Consider the following 21,084-nt stretch of genomic DNA (forward strand, 5'->3'; position numbering starts at 1 on the left):
TTCTGTGTTCACACAAATGGACATTAGCCGATTATAGAGCCAACAACAACAAACAAAAAACAGCCAGGGTCAGAGGCCCATGTTGAACACACAAGATTGTATCATAACGAATACAATACCATGAGAACTGCCGCTAACATTCCTAGACGTGACGCGACTGCGTCGCCTTGTCCTTTATGTATAGATAGTGGTATTCATAGTGAATATTTTATTCATAAAGAGCTTTTCTTCAGCTTCGACACTATGCTACAGTATAATAGCTCTGCTATATAGATATCAAAATATTCAGGTTTCTCAGGGTGCATTCACACCAGTGGTGGTTAGTGCCATTAGAGATTAGGGATGGTGTTTTGATAGGTGTACATGATACTCAAATTTGCCTTATACCCATAATGAGGTTGCTACAACCTAGCCTAGAAATTAGCATTTGTAATATAGGTGCACAGGTCTAGAGACAAATTGTGGTAATCAAAGTGAAAGACAGTGACACTTTCAATATCACCTTGCACACTCTTGCCTGCATCTATCTCATCTGGGGTGTAATCATTAGTCCTTTGCAACTAAAACAAGAGTTTTTATTGGACAAATTCAGGTAGGTCCCTCCTTGTTTCATTCCATTTTCTTCAGTTTAGTAACAGAATCGGTGGACTGAATACATCCCTGATCACCTGCACACACAGTTCACTTTCATAGCAGCCACATAAAGCATCATCACTTTACTTGTTGTATAATTCCTTCTATCATCTACGTGCTCTCCTCCTCTTACATTTTCCCTTTGCTTGTGGACTTCAGTGCACAACACAACAGGTGTCTGTTACCAGGCGCAAAAACCTCTCCAAGCCAAACCTTCATACCATAACACCTAACCGCTACACAGCCTACATTGTTGTCACCATATTAACATTGTCAACAAACTAAAATTAACACGTTAGTAAACCCACAATCCAAACCTTGTGTACAATCACGCAGTACAGTGTACAGCAACCAGTTTAGCAGGCAATACATTCATAAAACCGAAAGCTTACCTTGACTTGGGACAGATGAGGTGTTGGATAGCCTTAGCCAGTTGGCTAACATAAATACCATTCCTCTCTGTTTGAGTCAGGTTGTTGAGTAGGCTAAATTAGCTGCGTTGGCTAAGTAAGTGAAAGGTATAACAGCATCCACTCTCCTGGGAAGGATTTCTACTAGATGTTGGAACATTGCTGCAGAGACTTGCTTCCATTCAGGCACAAGAGCTTGCTTCCATTCAAGAGTGAGGTCAGGCACTGATGTTGGGCCATAAGGCCTGGCTCACAGTTGGCGTTTCAATTCATCCCAAAGGTGTTCGATGGGTTTGAGGTCAGGGCTCTGTGCAGGCCAGTCAAGTTCTTCCACACCGATCTTGACAAACCATTTCTGTATGGACCTCGTTTTGTTCATGGGGGCATTGTCATGCTGAAACAGGAAAGGGCCTTCCCCAAACGGTTTCCACAAAGTTGGAAACACAGAATCGTCTAGAATGTCATTGTATGCTGTAGCGTTTAGATTTCCCTTCACTGGATCTAAGGGGTCTAGCCCGAACCATGAAAACCATCCCAAGACAATTATTCCTCCTCCTCCAAACTTTACATATGGTACTATGCATTTGGGCAGGTAGTGTTCTCCTGGTATCCCCAAACCCAGATTCGTCCGTCGGACTGGCAACACGTGATTCAATACTCCAGAGAACGCGTTTCTATTAAACCTCTAGAGACCAAGCACGCGGTTTGAACCGGACGCCAAAAATGGTTAAGAAATCTACAAAACTAAAGACCAGAGAAGGCTTCCCCACACTGAAATGGTTACCACTCTGAGACCAGCGAGACCAACAGCGTAAGCTGAAAGGTACTGGATGGCTAGACACTGAAACTTTCTCGAGTGAAGAAGATGAAAACGACACAGGAACATTCAGTCTGCAGCTGTTTAAGTACTTTAGTCTATTACCCTCATCCGAGAAATGGATCTGAAAGATCCACTCTAAAGAACAATTTCCTATCAAACAGCTGTTGGTACGTCTGACATATCCATAATAACAGAGCTACAACTACGAAAGACTTTGATCTCTGGTGGACAAACCAGAGACTTTCTTTCGAATTACTCCCCAGACGGATCAAGTGTTTTCAACGGAGAGACCGCAAAGACATACAGTTGAAGTCGGAGTTTATATACTCTTAGGTTGGAGTCATTAAAACAAATTTCTTGTTAACAAACTATAGTTTTGGCAAGTCGGTTAGGACATCTACTTTGTGCATGACACAAGTCATTTTTCCAACAATTGTTTACAGACAGATTATTTCACTTATAATTCACTGTATCACAATTCCAGTGGGTCAGAAGTTTACATACACTAAGTTGACTGTGCCTTTAAAAGCTTGGAAAATTCCAGAAAATTATGTCATGACTTTAGTAGCTTCTGATAGGCTAATTGACATCATTATCATTCAATTGGAGGTATACCTTAGGATGTATTTCAAGGCCTACCTTCAAACCTAGTGCCTCTTTGCTTGACATCATGGGAAAATCTAAAGAAATCAGCCAAGACCTCAATTCTATACCACCACAAGTCTAGTTCATCCTTGGGAGCAATTTCCAAATGCCTGAAGATACCACGTTCATCTATACGAACAGTCGTACGCAAGTATAAACACCATGGGACCACGCAGCCATCATACCGCTCAGGAAGGAGACGCGTTCTGTCTCCTAGAGATGAATGTACTTTGGTGCAAAACAACAGCAAAGGACCTTGTGAAGATGCTGGAGGAAACCGGTACAAAAGTATCTATAGCCACAGTAAAACAAGTCCTATATCGACATAACCTGAAAGGCCGCTCAGCAAGGAAAAAGCCACTGCTCCAAAACCGCCATAAAAAAGCCAGACTATGGGTGGCAACTGCACATGGGGACAAAGATTGTACTTTGTGGAGAAATGTCCTCTGGTCTGATGAAACAAAAATAGAACTGTTTGGCCATAATGACCATCATTATGTTTGGAGGAAAAAGGGGGAGGCTTGCAAGCACACCATCCCAACAGTGAAGCACGGGGGTGGCAGCATCATGTTGTGGGGGTGCTTTGCTGCAGGAAGGACTAGTGCACTTCACAAAATAGATGGCATCATGAGGAAGGAAAAGTCTGTGGATATATTGAAGCAACATCTCAAGACATTAGTCAGGAAGTTAAAGCTTGGTCACAAATGGGTCTTCCAAACGGACAATGACCCCAAGCATACTTCCAAAGTTGTGGCAAAATGGCTTAAGGACAACAAAGTTGAGGTATTGGAGTGGCCATCACAAAGCCCTGACCTCAATCCTATAGAAAATTTGTGGGCAGAACTGAAAAGGCGTGTGCGAGCAAGGAATGGGCCAAAATTCACCCAATTCATTGTGGGAAGTTTGTGGAAGGCTCCCCGAAACGTTTGACCCAAGTTAAACAATTTAAAGACAATGCTACCAAATACTAATTGAGTGTATGTAAACTTCTGACCCACTGGGAATGTGATGAAAGAAATAAAACCTGAAATAAATCATTCTCTACTATTGTTCTGACATTTCACATTTTTAAAATAAAGTGGTGATCCTAAGACAGGGATTTTTTTTACCAGTATTAAATGTCTGGAATTGTGAAAAACTGAGTTGAAATGTATTTGGCTAAGGTATATGTAAACTTCCGACTTCAACTGTACACACGTAAATATGTACAATGCAATTATTTTGAATTAGCGGCCGTTCATGTGCAAAGTATTCCCGCTCTTTATCTGCCAAGCTGTCATATCGGGTTTAGTCCACTAGGGACTTTTCATTGCATTATGTAGTAATCAATGTGTAAACTATTCTGTTTGTGTGTTTATGTAATTCTGTGTGATTATTTAGTTAGTTAGTAAATAAATAATTAAGCCACTTTGTATATCGCTGATTCATAATTTATGCTAGGGTCCGTGCAGACATCCAAGGATTTTGCGACATTCAGAATGAGACTGATAGAAGGCAAATAAGAATTAATGACTTGACTGTGACTGATGTAAGAGATATTTATATCTTTAGAGTTTAGTCGGAAGATAGTAACTCTTACTTTTTTCCGTGGTGCCCCAGATTACTACTTAATTAATTGTTACATGAGTAATTTAATCGCGTAATAATTTAACGTGGTATGTAATTATTTGATAAAATAGCAGTCAATCACATTAAAAAATAACAGTCAAAGACACGACACCATTCTCCTGCTAATGTTTGTCTATGGAGTTTGCATGGCTGTGTGCTCGATTTTATACACCAATTAGCAACGGGTGTGGCTAAAATAAGCTGAATCCACTCATTTGAAGGGGTGTCCACATACTTTTGTATATTTTAGTTTAGCTGTCCTCTGGCTAAGCAATGGTGCTACCCTGTTGGGGCTACTGTTTACCTTCATTTCAAAACAGTGTGTTTTTAATCAGTGAATATATTTAGTTTTTTTTATTTTTTATTCACTGAGTAGAATGGTCTTCCCCTTCTTCCTATGAAGATCATCTGCTGACTCACACGTTGGTTATACGCTGGTATTAAGGGAGATAATGGTTCTAGTAAAGTTTTACTGTCTCTGCATGGTCTGTTAAAAAATGAAATGCACTTCATCCTCATTCCATTTTGGTCTGAGAATGTGTGTCTGTAACACTATGTTGCAGGACTATGAGTTCCTGTACCAGAGAGGTGTGTGCTGTATCTTTTTACAGTATATAACTCCATGCTGTATGTTTCTCTACAGGACTATGAGTTCCTGTACCAGAGTGGTGTGTGCTGTATCTTCGGCCCCGGGACGAGAATCCCTCAGGCTTCAGTAGAGGTGATAGACAACATTGAGAAGAGCCTGGACAAGATCCGCCAGGCCATGTAGACAGATTGCTGATGAACAATATAACTCAATAATAGAGTGTGTGTGTGTGTGTGTGTGTGTGTGTACGTGTGTACACAGCGATGGGAAGAAGGTGCAAACATCGGCTTGTGATCCCTGCACAGGTTGATAGAATAGCGCAATGAGATTGTGACATGAATATATTCATAATGACTGTGTAAATTTTGTCCTAAACCACAACCAATAATATACAGTTTAGTCTACAGATCTCTTAGTCTGTCTTCATCAGCGTTTCTCAATCCATTTCTGGAGGACACCCCTGTTCATCTAATCAAGGACTTGGTGATTGGTTGTGTACAGTAAGTGCTGGGTTTGAAAACGTGTTCTTTCTGAGCACTCCCCTAAGGATAGATTGTGAAACACTGATATGGGGCGGCTGGTAGCCTAGTGGTTAGAGCGTTGGACTTGTAACCGAAATCGAATCCCCGAGCTGACAAGGTAAAAATCTGTCATTCTGCCGCTGAACAAGGCAGTTAACCCACTGTTCCTAGGCCGTCATTGAAATTAAGAATTTGTTCTTAACTGACTTGCCGAGTTAAATAAAGGTAAAGAAATAAAGTAAATATAGACAGATGTTTGTGAAAACTGAAAATATAATAGTGTGAAATCTGCACAGGATATTATGGTAGAACAAGGAGATTGTGGAAATATTCGTAATAACTTTTATCTAAAGTCCATGTTATCTAAACTCACTGAATTTATGTTGTCAATAAAAATAATGTGATACGTTTGCTGTAACAGCTTAAGGTTTTCCATGGTTCAGATGAGATATTGAATCTGATCAATAAGATCATTAACTTTAACAAAACTTATCTTGATTACTTATCAATTTGGGTTTTTACTGCTGGCTAACTTCAAAATTACTTTGCGCGTAGTATCGCGAAGATACACTACCGTATGACCTTTTTATTTATCCAGGTAGATTATAGAGAAGTTGAGAACACATTCTCTTTAACAATAACAACCTGGCAATAGGATAGTCATTTGGCATATTAGGTCATTTCTCTCACAATCATTTTTACTTTCTCTCTTCCTTGTTCTGTGTGAAAATGAGAAACATGCCAGACCCTTTAACCCCAGAACTCGCCCTCAGACAAATGGTAATGACTAAATTGAATACATTGACACCGGGAACAAATTCTGACTTGGAAGTCCTAAGAGCAGCTTTGACCCCCATACGTAAATCACTTATTATGTAACAATGGGTTGGAGATTTACCTGATTCTCACTTCTCCAGTTAGAGATTCTAACTGATAGAGAGATTACCTCAAGCAGGACAGATCAGACATGTTAGACAATACAAAGTGGGCCGTTGCTGGCTATGTTACTGTATGTATTTGGTCAGATATCCTTTTGCCTTTATGTTCAAGCTTTTGTATTGTCTCTTATTTTTTGAATTGTCTGCTGGAGCTTTGAACCAGTTTATTGGAATAAGAGTTGAGTGCTGTGGAGACTGATTACATATCCGCTGATTGCCATCGACTTGCTCATGTCTCGGCTCTCGATAACATAAAGCTCAACAGCTCTCTCTTTCTCTCTGTCCATCCCCACTTAGCCACACTCAAACCCCATCCAGAAACAACATCTAGCCTTTAAGGACTTCTGTAGCTTGATTTTTATCAGATTGGAATGAACCATTATGGCAATTTGCCTTTCAGAGTGTGGATTTGCTAGCATATTTGGTTATTCCTACACAATAGCTTGAAGTACCTAGGGCAGGGGTCTCCAACAGGTCTAACAACAGCTACCTGTAGCTCGCAGCCCACATATGAGAGCTGGTTTCATACTAGAAACGGATGGAGACCCCTGACCTAGGGGATTAAGAGCTAAGGGTTATTTCTAGATAGGTCTACAGTATCTGTAATATAGAGCAGTGGAGGCTGGATGGAGGCGCTATAGGAGGATGGCCTAGTAATGGCTGGAATGGAATTAATGGAACGGTATCAAACACATCAAATGTACTGCAACCATGTTTGACTCTGTTCCATTTACTATATTTTAGCTATGACAATGAGCCTGTCCTCATATAGCTCCTCCCACCAGCCTCCGCTAATATTGAAGAAACACTATGAGAATGGGCAGTCAGAGAAGCAATCTGAAACAGAGTGCAGAAAACAAACCAGCTAAACATATGAAGACCAAGCAGTTGAAACGTTGAAAGCAGTAAACTGTTTGCTCCTCTGCTTTTGATATCAAATATCAATCTTTTCTGACATCTGAGCAGTGGAGCTGTAGGCAGAATTCCTTATCCAATAAGTTCATTCATGAATACACATGTAAGAAAGAGAGATCATCTATAAGAAAGATCAGGAAACATTTTGTTTGTGTATTTAACCCCTTATTTTTGGCACTAAACAGTCTCCATATATACTTCCATAGATGTTTTTAGCTGTTACCGGGTGACTTTCAGACGAGTCTTGTGAGGCCTGTGGGTGTCCTATTAGTGTGCCGCCTAAACTGTTTGGAGGCTACAGACAGAAGTTGGTAGATTGGCTGTACCGACTTCAGACAAGTCCCAAGATGGAGATCCCCATCATGTTCGTGAGGGTCTCGTCTTTCCATAGAGGGGTCAGTTTTTTGGGCAAAGCCATTGGGAAACTGCAGACGTTTTCGCGAGAAGACTGATTTTCAGGATGTCTCATGGTCTGACCAACACCGGTCTAGCTCTGTCACCTTTCACCGCAGATGCAGAAGTGTGACATCTGAGGGGCCTCCCGAGTGGCGCAGTGGTCTAAGGCACTGCATCGCAGTGCTAGCTGTGCCACTAGAGATCCTGGTTCGAGTCCAGGCACTGTCACAGCCGGCTGCGACTCGGAGACCAATGGAGCGGTGCACAGTTGGTCCAGTTTGGCCGGCAGGGATATCCTTGTCCCATCACGCTCTAGTGACTCCTGTGGCGGGCCGGGCGCATGCACACTGACACAGTCGGCAGGTGTTTCTTCCAACACATTGTTGTGACTGGCTTCTGGGTTAAGTGGGCATTGTGTCAAGAAGCAGTGCGGCTTGGTTGGGTTGTGTTTCGGAGGACGCATGGCTCTCAACCTTCGCCTCTCCCATACGGGAGTTGTAGCGACAAGACTGTAACTACCAATTGGATACCATGAAAAAGGGGTAATAAAATAAAAAAGAAGTGCGACATCTGGCTTAAACTGATGCATTTTGATGGGGATTTTTTTATTATGCTAATTCAATTTCAGCAAAGGTGTGGATATTGACTCTAGGGGGTTTTAATAACTCAATGCAATATTTAGAATTTTGCACACAATATTAATGCAAACAAAGATGAATTTAGATGAAGAAACAGGATCTATTAATGTCAAAATGTCAGGGTCTCCGTTACAACATTCAACAAAAAACATTCTATTGTCAGAGGAGTTGAGTTTCAGGGCATGCAGAGGAAAAGAAGATCATATTTTTCAAGATTTTCAATTTTTTTTCAAGGTTTTCTTGAAAAATAGACAAACATTGGCAGTAGAATAGCCTTAATGAAGAGCTCAGTGACTTTCAACGTGGCACCTTCATAGGATGCCACCTTTCCAACAAGTCAGCTTTCTGCCCTGCTAGAGCTAACCCAGTCAAGTGTAAGTGCTGTTATTGTGAAGTAGAAGTGTTTAGGAGCAACAAAGACAGAGAAAAAAATATGCTTTTCTAAAGCTGTTTGATTTTCTCAGAGTAGCTCTGTTACAATCATTAGAGGTCACACAAACAAGGTCAGATGTGAAAAACGCTTCCTGAAGTTTCCAGCCGCCTCCAAAATGGCACACTATTCCCTATTCCTAACATGGTTCACAACCACTGCCACATCAGAATAATATTAGCTACATAGGTCTCTATCTAAAAGTAGTGGACTATGTAGGGAATAGGGTGCAATGTCAGATTAGCTCTCCTCTTTTAACTTGATGGTTCCTGAGGCTTCTATTGGGGACAAACTCACAGAACACTCTAGACATGGGGAGGATAGTCAAGAAGGCTGTCTCGTAGCCTGCCAATGCTACAATATCCAACAAGTCTCTCAAAACAGGAAGAAAGGGACCAGAACTATGGCCACAGAGACCATTGTAAATGCTCATAGCGACCATTGTGAATGGCCATAGTGACCATTGTGAAGTTTAAGTTCAATGCTACAGTACCTCACAACAACATTCAACAATAAAGTGAACTTTACAATAACACTTAAAGGGGCATTATGTCATATTTTTGCATTTTCATTTCAGAAAATGTCCTTAATATATCTGTGGTAATAGTGTAATGTTTCACAATATTTGTTCAAAAATGAATCAATTGGGGCCCACACAAAGTTACATGATGATGGTGCAGTCCTCCTATTTGACAACAAAAGCTGGTCTGTCTCTTGTTGTCAAATTGGAAGGCAGGACCCTCCCTCTCTTCCATCAGAATCACTCAGAGGCATGGTTAACTCCTCACAAGCACAATGAACAATGGCTGAAATGGTGTGCAAAACTGAAAGTAAAAGAGACTCATAACTTGACTTGCTCTAAGAAATTTACTTGCTATTTCCTGGTTGCTAAAATTCTACATCGTAAGTGGAATTGTTAGTGTTGTAGCAGTGCAAATGTTGCAATTCACCCAGTTTCCTTTAAGGGGCTTCATTCTACATGATATTCCTTTAACTTCAAGCCAAAAAACACAATGCTTTACAACTTTTTTATAAACATGTATGAGCCCTTATAATACCTTATTACAATGATTATAATATGTGATGTGTCTTATGACTGCATCATAATACATTTTGTCTGTTGACTTCAAGTAAAGTGTTACTTTGTTGGTCACGTGGCGAGGACGAGGCTATGACCTAGTAGTGTGTGCTAGAATGACAGTGAAGAAACGCAGTTGATTAACTCGCACCCCATCCATTTCTGACCCTTTAACGCACACTCACACACACAGTCTTAACCCTTTGATGGGTACGGACCAATGTTCAAACAGGTCGTGTTCCAATACTTTTTTAACAGGAGCTTGTCAGCTCTTTCTCAGACTCTTTCCAGCTCCGCAGTTCCCAACTTCCCCACCAAGGGAGCTCTATTCTTATCATCCGGAAAGCTCTGTAGTAGGTCAGACCTTACACTCTGCCTGCCCTCTCCTGTCTCCCTACACGAAGGTGAGTCTGGTTGGGCAGAGCAGCAGATCAGGACCTGGAGCTGGCGTCTAAAGGAGCGTCTGAAGATGTAGTAGATGAAAGGGTTGTAGGCCGTGGAACCTTTAGCGAACAGGCAGGGCAGCAAGGAGACCACGGGGGCCAGGCTGTCCTTCCCCTTGGTGTGGAACATACTCCAAAAGCTGAGCACCACGTAGGGAGACCAGGCTACGATGAACCCAGAGCTGATCAACACCGCCATCTAGGGTGAAGAGGAGAGGGGGAGGAGATAAGGGAGAGGGGGAGGAGAGAAAAGGAGAGGGGAGGCGTTTGCCTGTCAAAAACATAGCATAGACTATGTTTACAGCCATGTCAAACTTCTTAACCTGAGGCAGCCAAATTTGACAGGGACTAAAGCGTTTCTCGTGATCTAGACTTGTACGCTTTGTCACAGTCAGTCATGAGCTCTGCTTGAGCCCCATGTCTGAAAGACCCTAAGTAGTGGAACCAGCGTGAAATAGGGTTTTGCCCGGATAAATATAATTTTCCAAAATGTCAGCAAAACTGGTACTGTTTTGATATCTAACCAGAGTTGTATAATTCATCCTTTGTAAACAAACAAACAGCGCAAAAACAAAGTAATATCTTTCCAGGTGGGATAGCTAGCGAGTGGATAAATCATGCCTCTCCATAATGTCAATATGCCTTGTCCATTGCTGTTCTGGTTAGTGATTATTGTCTTATTTCACTGTAGAGCCTCTAGCCCTGCTCAATATGCCTTAGCCAACCCTTTAGTTCCACCTCCCACACAGGCGGTGACATCAGCTGGTTTAAATGTTTCTAGAGACAATATCTCTCTCATCATCACTCAATGCCTAGGTTTACCACCAATGTATTCACATCCTACCATACCTTTGTCTGTACATTATGCCTTGAATCTATTCTATCGTGCCCAGAAACCTGCTCCTTTTACTCTCTGTTCCGAACATACTAGTCGACCAGTTCTTATAGCCTTTAGCCGTACCCTTATCCTACTCCTCCTCTGTTCATCTGGTAATGGAAAGGTTAATCCAGGCCCTGCACTCCTATACCCCAGCCTTGGTTTCATGCATGTTAACATTAGAAGCCTCCTCCCTAAGTTTGATTTATTCACTGCTTTAGCACACTCTGCCAACCCGGATGTCCTAGCCATGTCTGAATGCTGGCTTAGGAAGACCACCAAAAACCCTGAAGTTTCCATCCCTAACTATAACATTTTCCGACAAGATAGAACTGCCAAAGGGGGCAGAGTTGCCTGCAGAGTTTTGTCTTACTATCCAGGTCTGTACCCAAACAATTAGAGCTTCTACTTTTAAAAATCCACCTTTCCAGAAACAAGCCTCTCAATGTTGCTGCTTGCTATAGACCACCCTTTGCCCCCAGCTGTGCCCTGGACACCATATGTGAATTGATTGCTCCCCATCTATCTTCAGAGCTTGTGCTGCTAGGTGACCTGAACTGGGACATGCTTAACAACTCAGCTGTCCTACAATCTAAGCTTGATGCCCTCAATCTAACACAAATTATCAATGAACCTACCAGGTACAACCCCAAATCCGTAAACATGGGCACCCTCAAAGATATCATCCTAACCAACTTGCTGATAATGACTAAAATATTCCATCCTGAAACCATATAACTGTATGAAATATGTTAGTCATAATCCAATAATCTGTGTGACTAGACCTTTTAAGACTAGGCCACTGTGTTACTATTTCGCAATATGAGCCGGGTATAGTTGAGACATTGAAGGACAACTGAACTGTCGACTTGTGATAACGGTGAAACTAATAACTGGAAAGAGGCCTCACCACCCTAGGGAGGAGAAAAACTGTTAGAAACGGCTAGGCTTGCAGAAGATAATGAAACATGTTGCAGAAGTGTGATAAACAATGCATGTGAACTGTGGAAAAATACAGCCCACCTAAAGCGAGGTGGAGCTTCTACTGATGTGAGTTCATTTGTGTGTGTGTGTGTGCAATAAAAAGACTGTTCTCATTTTGAAGACAGAGCGCTCTCTGAATAAAGTACTGATCCATTGCAGGCTGAGACTTTGTCTGTTTCTTTGAACTGGAGATTTACAACCTTCAGGATTTAGACAGAGATAATAAAATAGTTCAGTTAGAACATTGAGGATAGACATTCTCGTGACACTTGCCCTCTAAAGACACCTCTGCTGTTTTCAACCAAGATCTCAGCGATCACTGCCTTCATCCGTAATGGGTCTGCGGTAAAACAACCACCCCTCATCACTGTCAAACGCTCCCTAAAACACTTCAGCGAGCAGCCCTTTCTAATCGACCTGGCCCGGGTATCCGGGAAGGATATTGACCTCATCCCATCAGTCGAGGATGCCTGGTTATTATTTAAAAGTGCCTTCCTCACCATCTTAAATAAGCATGCCCAATTCAAAAAATGTAGAACCAGGAACAGATATAGCCCTTGGTTCACTCCAGACCTGACTGCCCTTGACCAGCACAAAAACATCCTGTGGCGTACTGCATTAGCATCGAATAGCCCCCGTGATATGCAACTTTTCAGGGAAGTTAGGAAACAATATACACAGGCAGTTAGGAAAGCTAAGGCTAGCTTTTTCAAACAGAAATGTGCATCCTGTTGCACATACTCAAAAAAGTTCTGGGAGAATAAGAGCACCTCCTCCCAGCTGCCCACTGCACTGAGGATAGGAAACTGTCACCACCGATAAATCCACTATAATTGAGAATTTCAATAAGCATTTTTCTACGGCTGGCCATGCTTTCCACCTGGCTACCCCTACCCCGGTCAACTGCCCTGCACCCCCCACAGCAACTCGCCCAAGCCTCCCCATTTCTCCTTCACCCAAATCCAGATAGCTGATGTTCTGAAAGTGCTCCAAAGTCTGGACCTCTACAAATCAGCCGGGCTAGACAACCTGGACCCTCTCTTTCTAAAATAATCTGACGAAATTGTTGCAACCCCTATTACTAGCCTGTTCAACTTCTCTTTCGGATCATCTGAGATTCCCAAAGATTGGAAAGCTGCCGCGATCATCCCCCTCTTCAAAGGGGGAGACACTCTAGATCCAAACGGCTACATACCTATATCTACCCTACCCTGCCTTTCTACGGTCTTCAAAAGCCATGTTAACAAACAGATTACCGGCCATTTTGAATCCCACCGTACCTTCTCCGCTATGCAATCTGGTTTCAGAGCTGGTCATTGGTGCACCTCAGGCATGCTCAAGGTCCTAAATGATATCATAACCGCCATCGATAAGAGACATTACTGTGCAGATGTAGTCATTGACCTGGCCAAGGCTTTCGACTCTGTCAATCACCACATTCTTATCGTCAGAGTCAACAGCCTTGGTTTCTCAAATGACTGCCTTGCCTGGTTCACCAACTACTTCTCTGATTGAGTTCAGTGTGTCAAATCAGAGGGCCTGTTGTCCGGACCTCTGGCAGTCTCTATGGGGGTGCCACAGGGTTCAATTCTCGGGCCGAATCTCTTCTCTGTATACATCAATGATGTCGCTCTTGCTGCTGGTGATTCTCTGATCCACCTCTACGCAGACGACAAAATTCTGTATACTTCTGGCCCTTCTTTGGACACTGTGATAACTAACCTCCAGATGAGCTTCAATGCCATACAACTCTCCATCCATGGCCTCCAACTGCTCTTGAATGCTTGTAAATAAATGCATGCTCTTCAACCGATCTCTGCCCCTGCACGTCCAGCATCACTACTCTGGACGGTTCTGAATATGTGGACAACTACAAATAATTGGGTGTCTGGTTAGACTGTAAAATCTCCTTCCAGACTTACATTAAGCATCTCCAATCCAAAATTAAATCTAGAATCGGCTTCCTATTTTGCAACAAAGCCTTCTTCACTCATGCTGCTAAACATACCCTCGTAAAACTGACCATCCTACCGATCCTCGACTTTCGCGATGTCATTAACAAAATAGCCTCCAACACTCTACTCAACAAATTGGATGCAGTCTATCACAGTGCCATTAGTTTTGTCACCAAAGCCCCATATACTACCCACCACTGGGACCTGTACACTCTCGTTGGCTGGCCCTCGCTTCATACTCGTCACCAAACCCACTGGCTCCAGGTCACCTACAAGTCTTTGCTAGGTAAAGGTCTTATCTCAGCTCACTGATCACCATAGCAGCACCCACCCGTAGCATGCGCTGCAGCAGGTATATCTCACTGGTCACCCCCAAAGCCAATTCCTCCTTTGTCCGCCTTTCCTTCCAGTTCTCTGCTGTCAATGACTGGAACGAATTGCAAAAATCACTGAAGCTGGAGACTCATATCTCCCTCACTAGCTTTAAGCACCAGCTGTCAGAGCAGCTCACAGATCACTGCACCTGTACATAGCCCATCTGTAAATAGCCCATCCAACTACCTCATCCCCATACTGTATTTATATATTTATCTTGTTCCTTTGCACCCCAGTATCTCTACTTGCACATTCATCTTCTGCATATCTATCACTCCAGTGTTTAATTGGTGTATTGTAATTAATTCGCCACCATGGCCTATTTATTGCATTACTCTTACATCATTTGCACACACTGTATATAGACTTTTCTACTGTATTATTGACTGTATGTTTGTTTATTCCATGTGTAACTCTGTGTTGTTGTATGTGTCGAAATGCTTTGCTTTATCTTGGCCAGGTCGCAGTTGTAAATGAGAACTTGTTCTCAACTAGTCTACCTGGTTAAATAAAGGTGAAATAAAAAATAAAAAATGACTGTGAAGCTGTGAGTCAGAGAGAAAGAGGTGTGAATCTGTCTTTGGTAATGTATCACTACACCCTGCTCTGTGTATGCACAACATTACAGAGATAAACTAAATGAAACCCTCCATCTGAGTTTTGTGAGGCTATCGCCAGCTGAAGATGGATCTCACTCTAATAGGTCATTCATTATCTGTCTGTTTGCATCGTAGGAGAGCGGAAAACTAATCTGGGCCTAACTACTGGGCATGAATTAAAGAACAAAGTGAATGTGAAAGATGTATTCAACTGCTCTTGAAGGAACATTTTAAATTATTAATTTTGCCATTTAAAAGCCTTCCACATTGCATGACTAAAATAACTAAGCATCACACTGCGGACGCACACACACACACACACACACACACACACACACACACACACACACACACACACACACACACACACACACACACACACAGAGAGGAATGTTTCATGCTGCTGTGGGACCAACAGATGTGTGAGAGATTTGTACGGGAACAGAGATGTGTGAAGTGTCAGAGAGGTGACCGGGAGGTGACCCAGCATGCTCTGTCAAACACTACAGATTCATCAGAGGGACACACAGAGACACTGGTAAACCAATCTTTCTCTGCTCTCCCCTCTCTCCTCTCACCTCTTCTCCTCTCTCTCTCTCTCCCTTCTCATCTAATCCTCTTCTCGCTCTCCCCTCTATCTATCCTTTTCTCGTCCTCAACATTCTCCTCGTCACGACTTCTGCCGAAGTCGATGCCTCTCCTTGTTCGGGTGGTGCTCGGCGGTCGACGTCACCGGTCTTCTAGCCATCATTGATCCATTTTTCATTTTCCATTGGTTTTGTCTTGTCTTCCTACACACCTGGTTTCAAATCCCATTCATTACCTGTTGTGTATTTAACCCTCTGTTTCCCATCATGTCTTTGTCAGAGATTGTTTCTTGTTTCAGTTTGTGTTGTTTGTATTTGGTGCGTGACAGGTCCTCATAACCAATTTGTTTCATTTGTATTTATGGTTTTGGAGTTATGTTTTGTTTTATTAAAATACTCCATTTACCGAGTTTATTCTCCTGCGCCTGACTTCCCTGTCACCCCATAAACACGTTTGTGACCCCTCTCTGTGTTCCATAAATGAGCATTAATGGTAATAAGAATGGTTAAATCACATGCTTTTTCAATGGTAAGAATGTTATAAAGGGCTGTACATGAATAATGTGACAACTAGCATTGATGTCCATAAGAATAGTAAACTTAAATGTCCTTGTTCTATAAGCAGCTATAATTTACACAGTATTTGTCTTGGCAGCTTGTGGAGCACTGTGTGAGCTATGGCCCTAAATATAAACTATCCACAGATTCAATTAATCACAAACACACACGTCCTAGAGAGAAGCAATCATTTGTATAGCTGAAAGGAAGCTGACAGTCAGTGTCACTTCCCATCTCAAATCACATTAGATTGGTAATGACATCAAGGAGCAACAGAAGGAGGGAGGCAATTTTACAATATTCAAACAAGGCCCTTAGCTTCACTCAACAGTGCAATCTGTTGTTGTTCTTGTAGGTTTGCTGTTTGGCCCACTGGGCTATAGGGAAAGATAATAACACTTCTCATTAATTTAACAATTTACATAATTGATTTATTGACTTCATCCCAACAACCCATTATTAAACTCACTAATCTAATTAAAGCTGGAATCCGTATTTAAACTGCCACGTCCATTTGTGATATTACAACAACAAAGAAGTTACTTTCAACAACAAACACTGTTTTCTCCCTTGGGTATCATTGCACGCACGATAAAACACCACGATAAAGCTGCCGAACGCTGCTCTCCTCCGTTTCACCGACAAACAATAACAAAGGTGCTGGGGAGAACAGTGACACTGTTTCACTTTATGCGGATTCCAGCTTTAAATATTTTTTTTTTAATTGAACGGTTAATAAACAGTCAACAGATAAACGGTCATACTCACCAGAGTGACCTTCCTCTCGATGTGTCCGTAGTGGAAGTCGCTGCTTTGGATGGCCTGGTAGGCCTTGTGGAGTTTCCAGGCTATGCCGAAATAGGAGAAGAGGATGACGAGGCAGGGGATGAAGGTGCAGAGGATAGACAGAGACATGATGAAGGTGGAACGGTTCAGGGAGTCTTGGTAACTGGCCCAGTCCACGGAACAGGCCACCCCGAAGGGCTCCGGTCCGTAGCCACCCCATCCCAGTAGAGGGAACACAGCCCACAGCCCAGAGTACAGCCAGATCACACTGATCACCATGGTGATGGTCCGACGCTGGAACTTGTTACCTGGTGAAGAGGTAGAGGGGGGAGAGGTAGAGAAGGGTAGGAAGAGAGGAAGAGGAGGACCCCAACCCTTAGCATAAACCTTACCCTAACCCTAATCCTAACCCTAAACCAAAGTTTAACTCTAGTCAGATCACACTGATCATCATTATGCTATGATGCTGGAACTTATTACCTGTACAAGAGTTAAAGAGGAGTGTACAGTAAGGACAGCTAGAGCACTGCAAGGACCCTATTTGATAGGCGCCTTACAATCTCTCCCAATGGGGATATTCTTATTAACATTGCGGTTAGAGCTTCTTTGGGAGAGACGTCCTGGGGGTTCGCAGCCCATTAGGAACCTCTTGCTATTCCCTCACTTCATTAGAGTAATGATCCATAAGAACCCACACTTACACTGCACTAAACATCCTGATTTACTTATTCACATTCATCAGAAGCACCGATGATGAATCGGTATTGACTAGCTGTAAGTGACCACCTCGGCTGCCATCCAACCCACCATTTTCTTTACATTTTTATTTAATTTAACCTTCGTTTAACTCGGCAAGTCAGTTAAGAATAAATTCTTATGTCTGCATTTGGAACCAACCCTTGCAGGGACTACCACAGAGTTAGAATATGTATATTTCTGAGTCAACAGTTTGGAACGGACCATAATGAGCACATTACATAGATATGGAGATAGATATGATGGCGAATAGAATTAATAAATGAATATTATGATGGCTGATCTAGCTGATAAAAACAATGTGGTTGGCAGAGTGACTGTAAGTAAGCTGATTGTGGGTCACAGAGCATTACATCCAATTGAATAATATTATATGCCATTGCATGTGTGTGTGTGTCTGCCTGCATGTGTATATATGTGTGTGCCCTACGGTGTCCATGTAAAGATCAGCCAGGTCGGATGTATCTACCCACTGAACATCGATTTGCTATTCATCAACAGCATGGGTTTTACCATATCATTAGAATGGCTTTAAAATTCAAATTCTATAGACGTCTCCACCCCCTGCTGGTAGTTTAGATGAGTAATAAAACCAATAATAATGCACCCAGAACCTTAAGAAGTAAGCTTAGCACGACTTATTTCCGTGTCTTTTTTTAGTGTATCTGCACCAGGGGATTATCATGCATAAATTCTTGTCACGCCAATCCCTACTTTGTACATTATGAACAAACGTTTCAGCTGAATAGCCTTCCTCTTCAGTATGCAGGACACAGACAGATGTCCAGAACTGGGACTGTCAAACACTTCCTGGTCGATTGTCCATGCATCCAGTCAGGCGTATATAATACAGTAGCTGATGTATAAGTAGCATTACACTGTTTTTCAGGCACGTGCACAGGTAGTTGTTTACTTGTGTCCGAGCACCTGCCCATTTGCCCTCCCACTCGCCAAGTGTCCTTTTGGGTGATGGTATAATGATATTTTTATGTACACAGTTTTTGTCATTGTTGTTCTGAACACACTGCCCACAAGTCATTGTGACGTTGTTCAAGTTCGCCACCCTCCACCCCCTGCAGCATAACATTTGATTAACACTTGATAAAACTTGATTAACACTTGATTTACATCATCGTCAATATTCAGGCCGGTTGGCTAATAGCCTACGTGCAGCAGAGAGAGGCAGAAAGGCATAGAGAGGAGCAGCTGCATCTACGAACCTCCGACACAACTCCATCCCTTCTTCAGTCGTAGGTCAGAGCAACAGCAACGTAGGCAGTCTAGACTCTTGCCGGCCGCCATATACTAAAATATAAGCTAGTAGCCAGCCAGCCATATATCATGAGTTAGAAGACTATTAATTGTATATTATTTAAGAGCATTGAAGATAAATCACAATCAATAAAATAAATGCAGGTGGGTGACCTTTTTCATTTTGAGCACATGCCCCCTGAAAGGTCAGACTTTTGAGTAACAGTGGAATCAACCAATCACATTTAAACAAAAGCGCATGTAAACTTTCCCCTTCTCGAAGGCTGACAGGTCACTGTGCAATAGTGAGCAGTAGTTTTTCCATGGTCTAGCTAGCTTTTGTTGTAAGCTAGTGTGTAGTGGCTGCAGCAGGTGTTGTTGAAGAGGAGGTTGATGCTAATGTGTTAGATTCGCCCTTTTCGAGATTAACTTTCATAAAGCAATTACGTTTCAAATGATCATCATCTAGTAAATGTTCACTTGTTAACTAGCTATCTGTGTTAACTAGCTATCTCTGAAAACAATGTGTTATGTGTGTGAAACATTGTTACATTTAAGATTTTAGATCACAGATTTATTTTGTGTGCTGAACTTGAAAAATATGTTTGCAATGTAATAGCTATATGTTTTGACTGGGAAATGCTTGGCCTAACGGTTGTGTTTTTGTATCCTTATGATTGGAACCTACCTGCTAATTATGTCAGAGTGAAAGTGCTGCTTATTCATTAACATCATGCTGTGTGTGACTGCTGTCTTTCTATCGGCCCTCTGTGTTTTACAAAAAGTATTCTCTCCTACATGGAGTGTTTTACGGTTACTGTCCTTTCAGCATCACGAGCATGGCACACTCACATCCTTTGATGTGTCACTGTTGTCACTTTTGACAATGATGGCGTTAGGCTGTGTGAGCAGTGTGGTTGTTGTTGCGGGTAGCATTATCCATGTGGGTGCTGTCTCTGTGTGAGTGGTAGCATGAAGTGCGGCTCAGCCTCACGCCTGTTCAGATTCAGTTGGGCGCATTAAGAAATGCTATGTTTCTGTTATTTTTCTTGAGTTTTGAGTTTGGTACGATGTATTGGAGGATTTTATTTTCCCAATGAAGGTCCAGTAAACATGGTTTGCCACTCTACAGTATTGTAACGGCCCTGGGTTTATAAGCGCGGAAATCGACTCTGCCACACGAGCATGCTTTTGCGGCACAGTCAGGAGCGTGCTGGACTTCGGGCTAGAAGGTCGAGGTTTCGCGACCTGCTCCCTGCTGTTTCATTACAGTATATATATGCTTTTCTATACTCTATACATAAATCAAAGTGGACAGCTGAAAGCAAGATGATGTATCGTAGGCTAGCTTGTTGCTGGACCTGGTTGGTTTGGTGAAGTAGTTTATTACTGTAGGTCCGATCAATGGCAGCAGGGCTGCAACTACATATGAGGACACTGAGGTCCAGACCTCTGTCATTTTTTTCTAATTTGAAAATAATAATAATTCACCACTCTCTCAAATTCTGCCCTCTCGCGTAACACAAGCCTAAGGCCTGAGAAGTGAAACGAACTACCCCATCTCGGACAAAAGGCTTTTTTTTTGTTATTCTTTTTCCCCTGATTTTCCATTTGAATTTAATAGATGACCCATTACCCACTTTTTTTTAAACACTACATCACTGATATTAAGTAATATTCTAATAATTCATGTGAATGTGATAATACAATAATCTGTGTGCTCCATTGATGCTTGTTTGTGCGGAGCTTGATTAGTAATGCCTAGGAATACAAATGTGGATGCTATGTCGTTTGAGAAAATAGATATCTAATTAAAGAGACGACGATTTATGCAATTCATCATTACAACTGACTGAACAGTCGCTGATGCTACATGTCACTGTGAATCATTTCTCATATTTCCCCCCCTTTCAGGGGTATACCATTACATATGGCTAATAGGCTATGTGTTTGTAGATCGACCGGTGTGAATTAACCTACAGCAGCCAAGGTGAAAATGGCTGGGGTCATTTTTGCTTGTTTTTGCTGTTCTCCAAATCAGTTCGTCAAATTTATGCCCTGCTAGAGCTGCCCCGGTCAACTGTAAGGGCCGTTATTGTGAGGTGGAAACTTCTAGGAGCAACAACGACTCAGCCGCAAAGAGGTAGGCCACACAAGTTCACAGAAAGGGACCGTTGAGTGCTGAAGTGAGTAGCTCGTAAAAATTGTCTGTCCTTGGTTGCAACACTCACATCCAAGCTGCAAAATGCCTCTGAAAGCAACGTCAGCACGGTTCATCAGGAGCTTCATGAA

The 21,084-nt window shown here is 42.3% G+C and overlaps 2 protein-coding genes across 5 annotated transcripts in view; one reads left to right on the forward strand and one right to left on the reverse strand.

The window, feature by feature from the left end:
- The window catches only part of mut (methylmalonyl CoA mutase), a 39,018-nt gene extending 32,582 nt beyond the window's left edge, over nucleotides 1-6,436 (forward strand). For 3 of the 4 annotated variants that reach the window (XM_021612530.2, XM_021612532.2, XM_021612531.1), the window contains exon 13: nucleotides 4,760-4,888. In XM_021612530.2, coding sequence (XP_021468205.1) covers nucleotides 4,760-4,888 — 129 coding nt within the window. Of the gene's footprint in view, nucleotides 1-4,759 lie in introns of all 4 variants that reach the window. The other variant, XM_021612529.2, reaches the window with a different exon arrangement.
- Nucleotides 6,437-7,984: 1,548 nt separating this feature from the next.
- The window catches only part of opn8a (opsin 8, group member a), a 31,198-nt gene continuing 18,098 nt past the window's right edge, over nucleotides 7,985-21,084 (reverse strand). Inside the window, exons 3-4 of the mRNA XM_021612533.2 lie at nucleotides 16,768-17,093; nucleotides 7,985-10,263 (exon numbers count right to left, since the gene is read on the reverse strand). Of these exons, the coding sequence (XP_021468208.1) occupies nucleotides 9,898-10,263; nucleotides 16,768-17,093 (692 nt within the window). The 3' untranslated portion in view covers nucleotides 7,985-9,897. The remainder of the gene's footprint in view (nucleotides 10,264-16,767; nucleotides 17,094-21,084) is intronic.

This window comes from Oncorhynchus mykiss, chromosome 8 (assembly GCF_013265735.2).
Source record: "Oncorhynchus mykiss isolate Arlee chromosome 8, USDA_OmykA_1.1, whole genome shotgun sequence".
Lineage (NCBI taxonomy): Eukaryota > Metazoa > Chordata > Actinopteri > Salmoniformes > Salmonidae > Oncorhynchus > Oncorhynchus mykiss.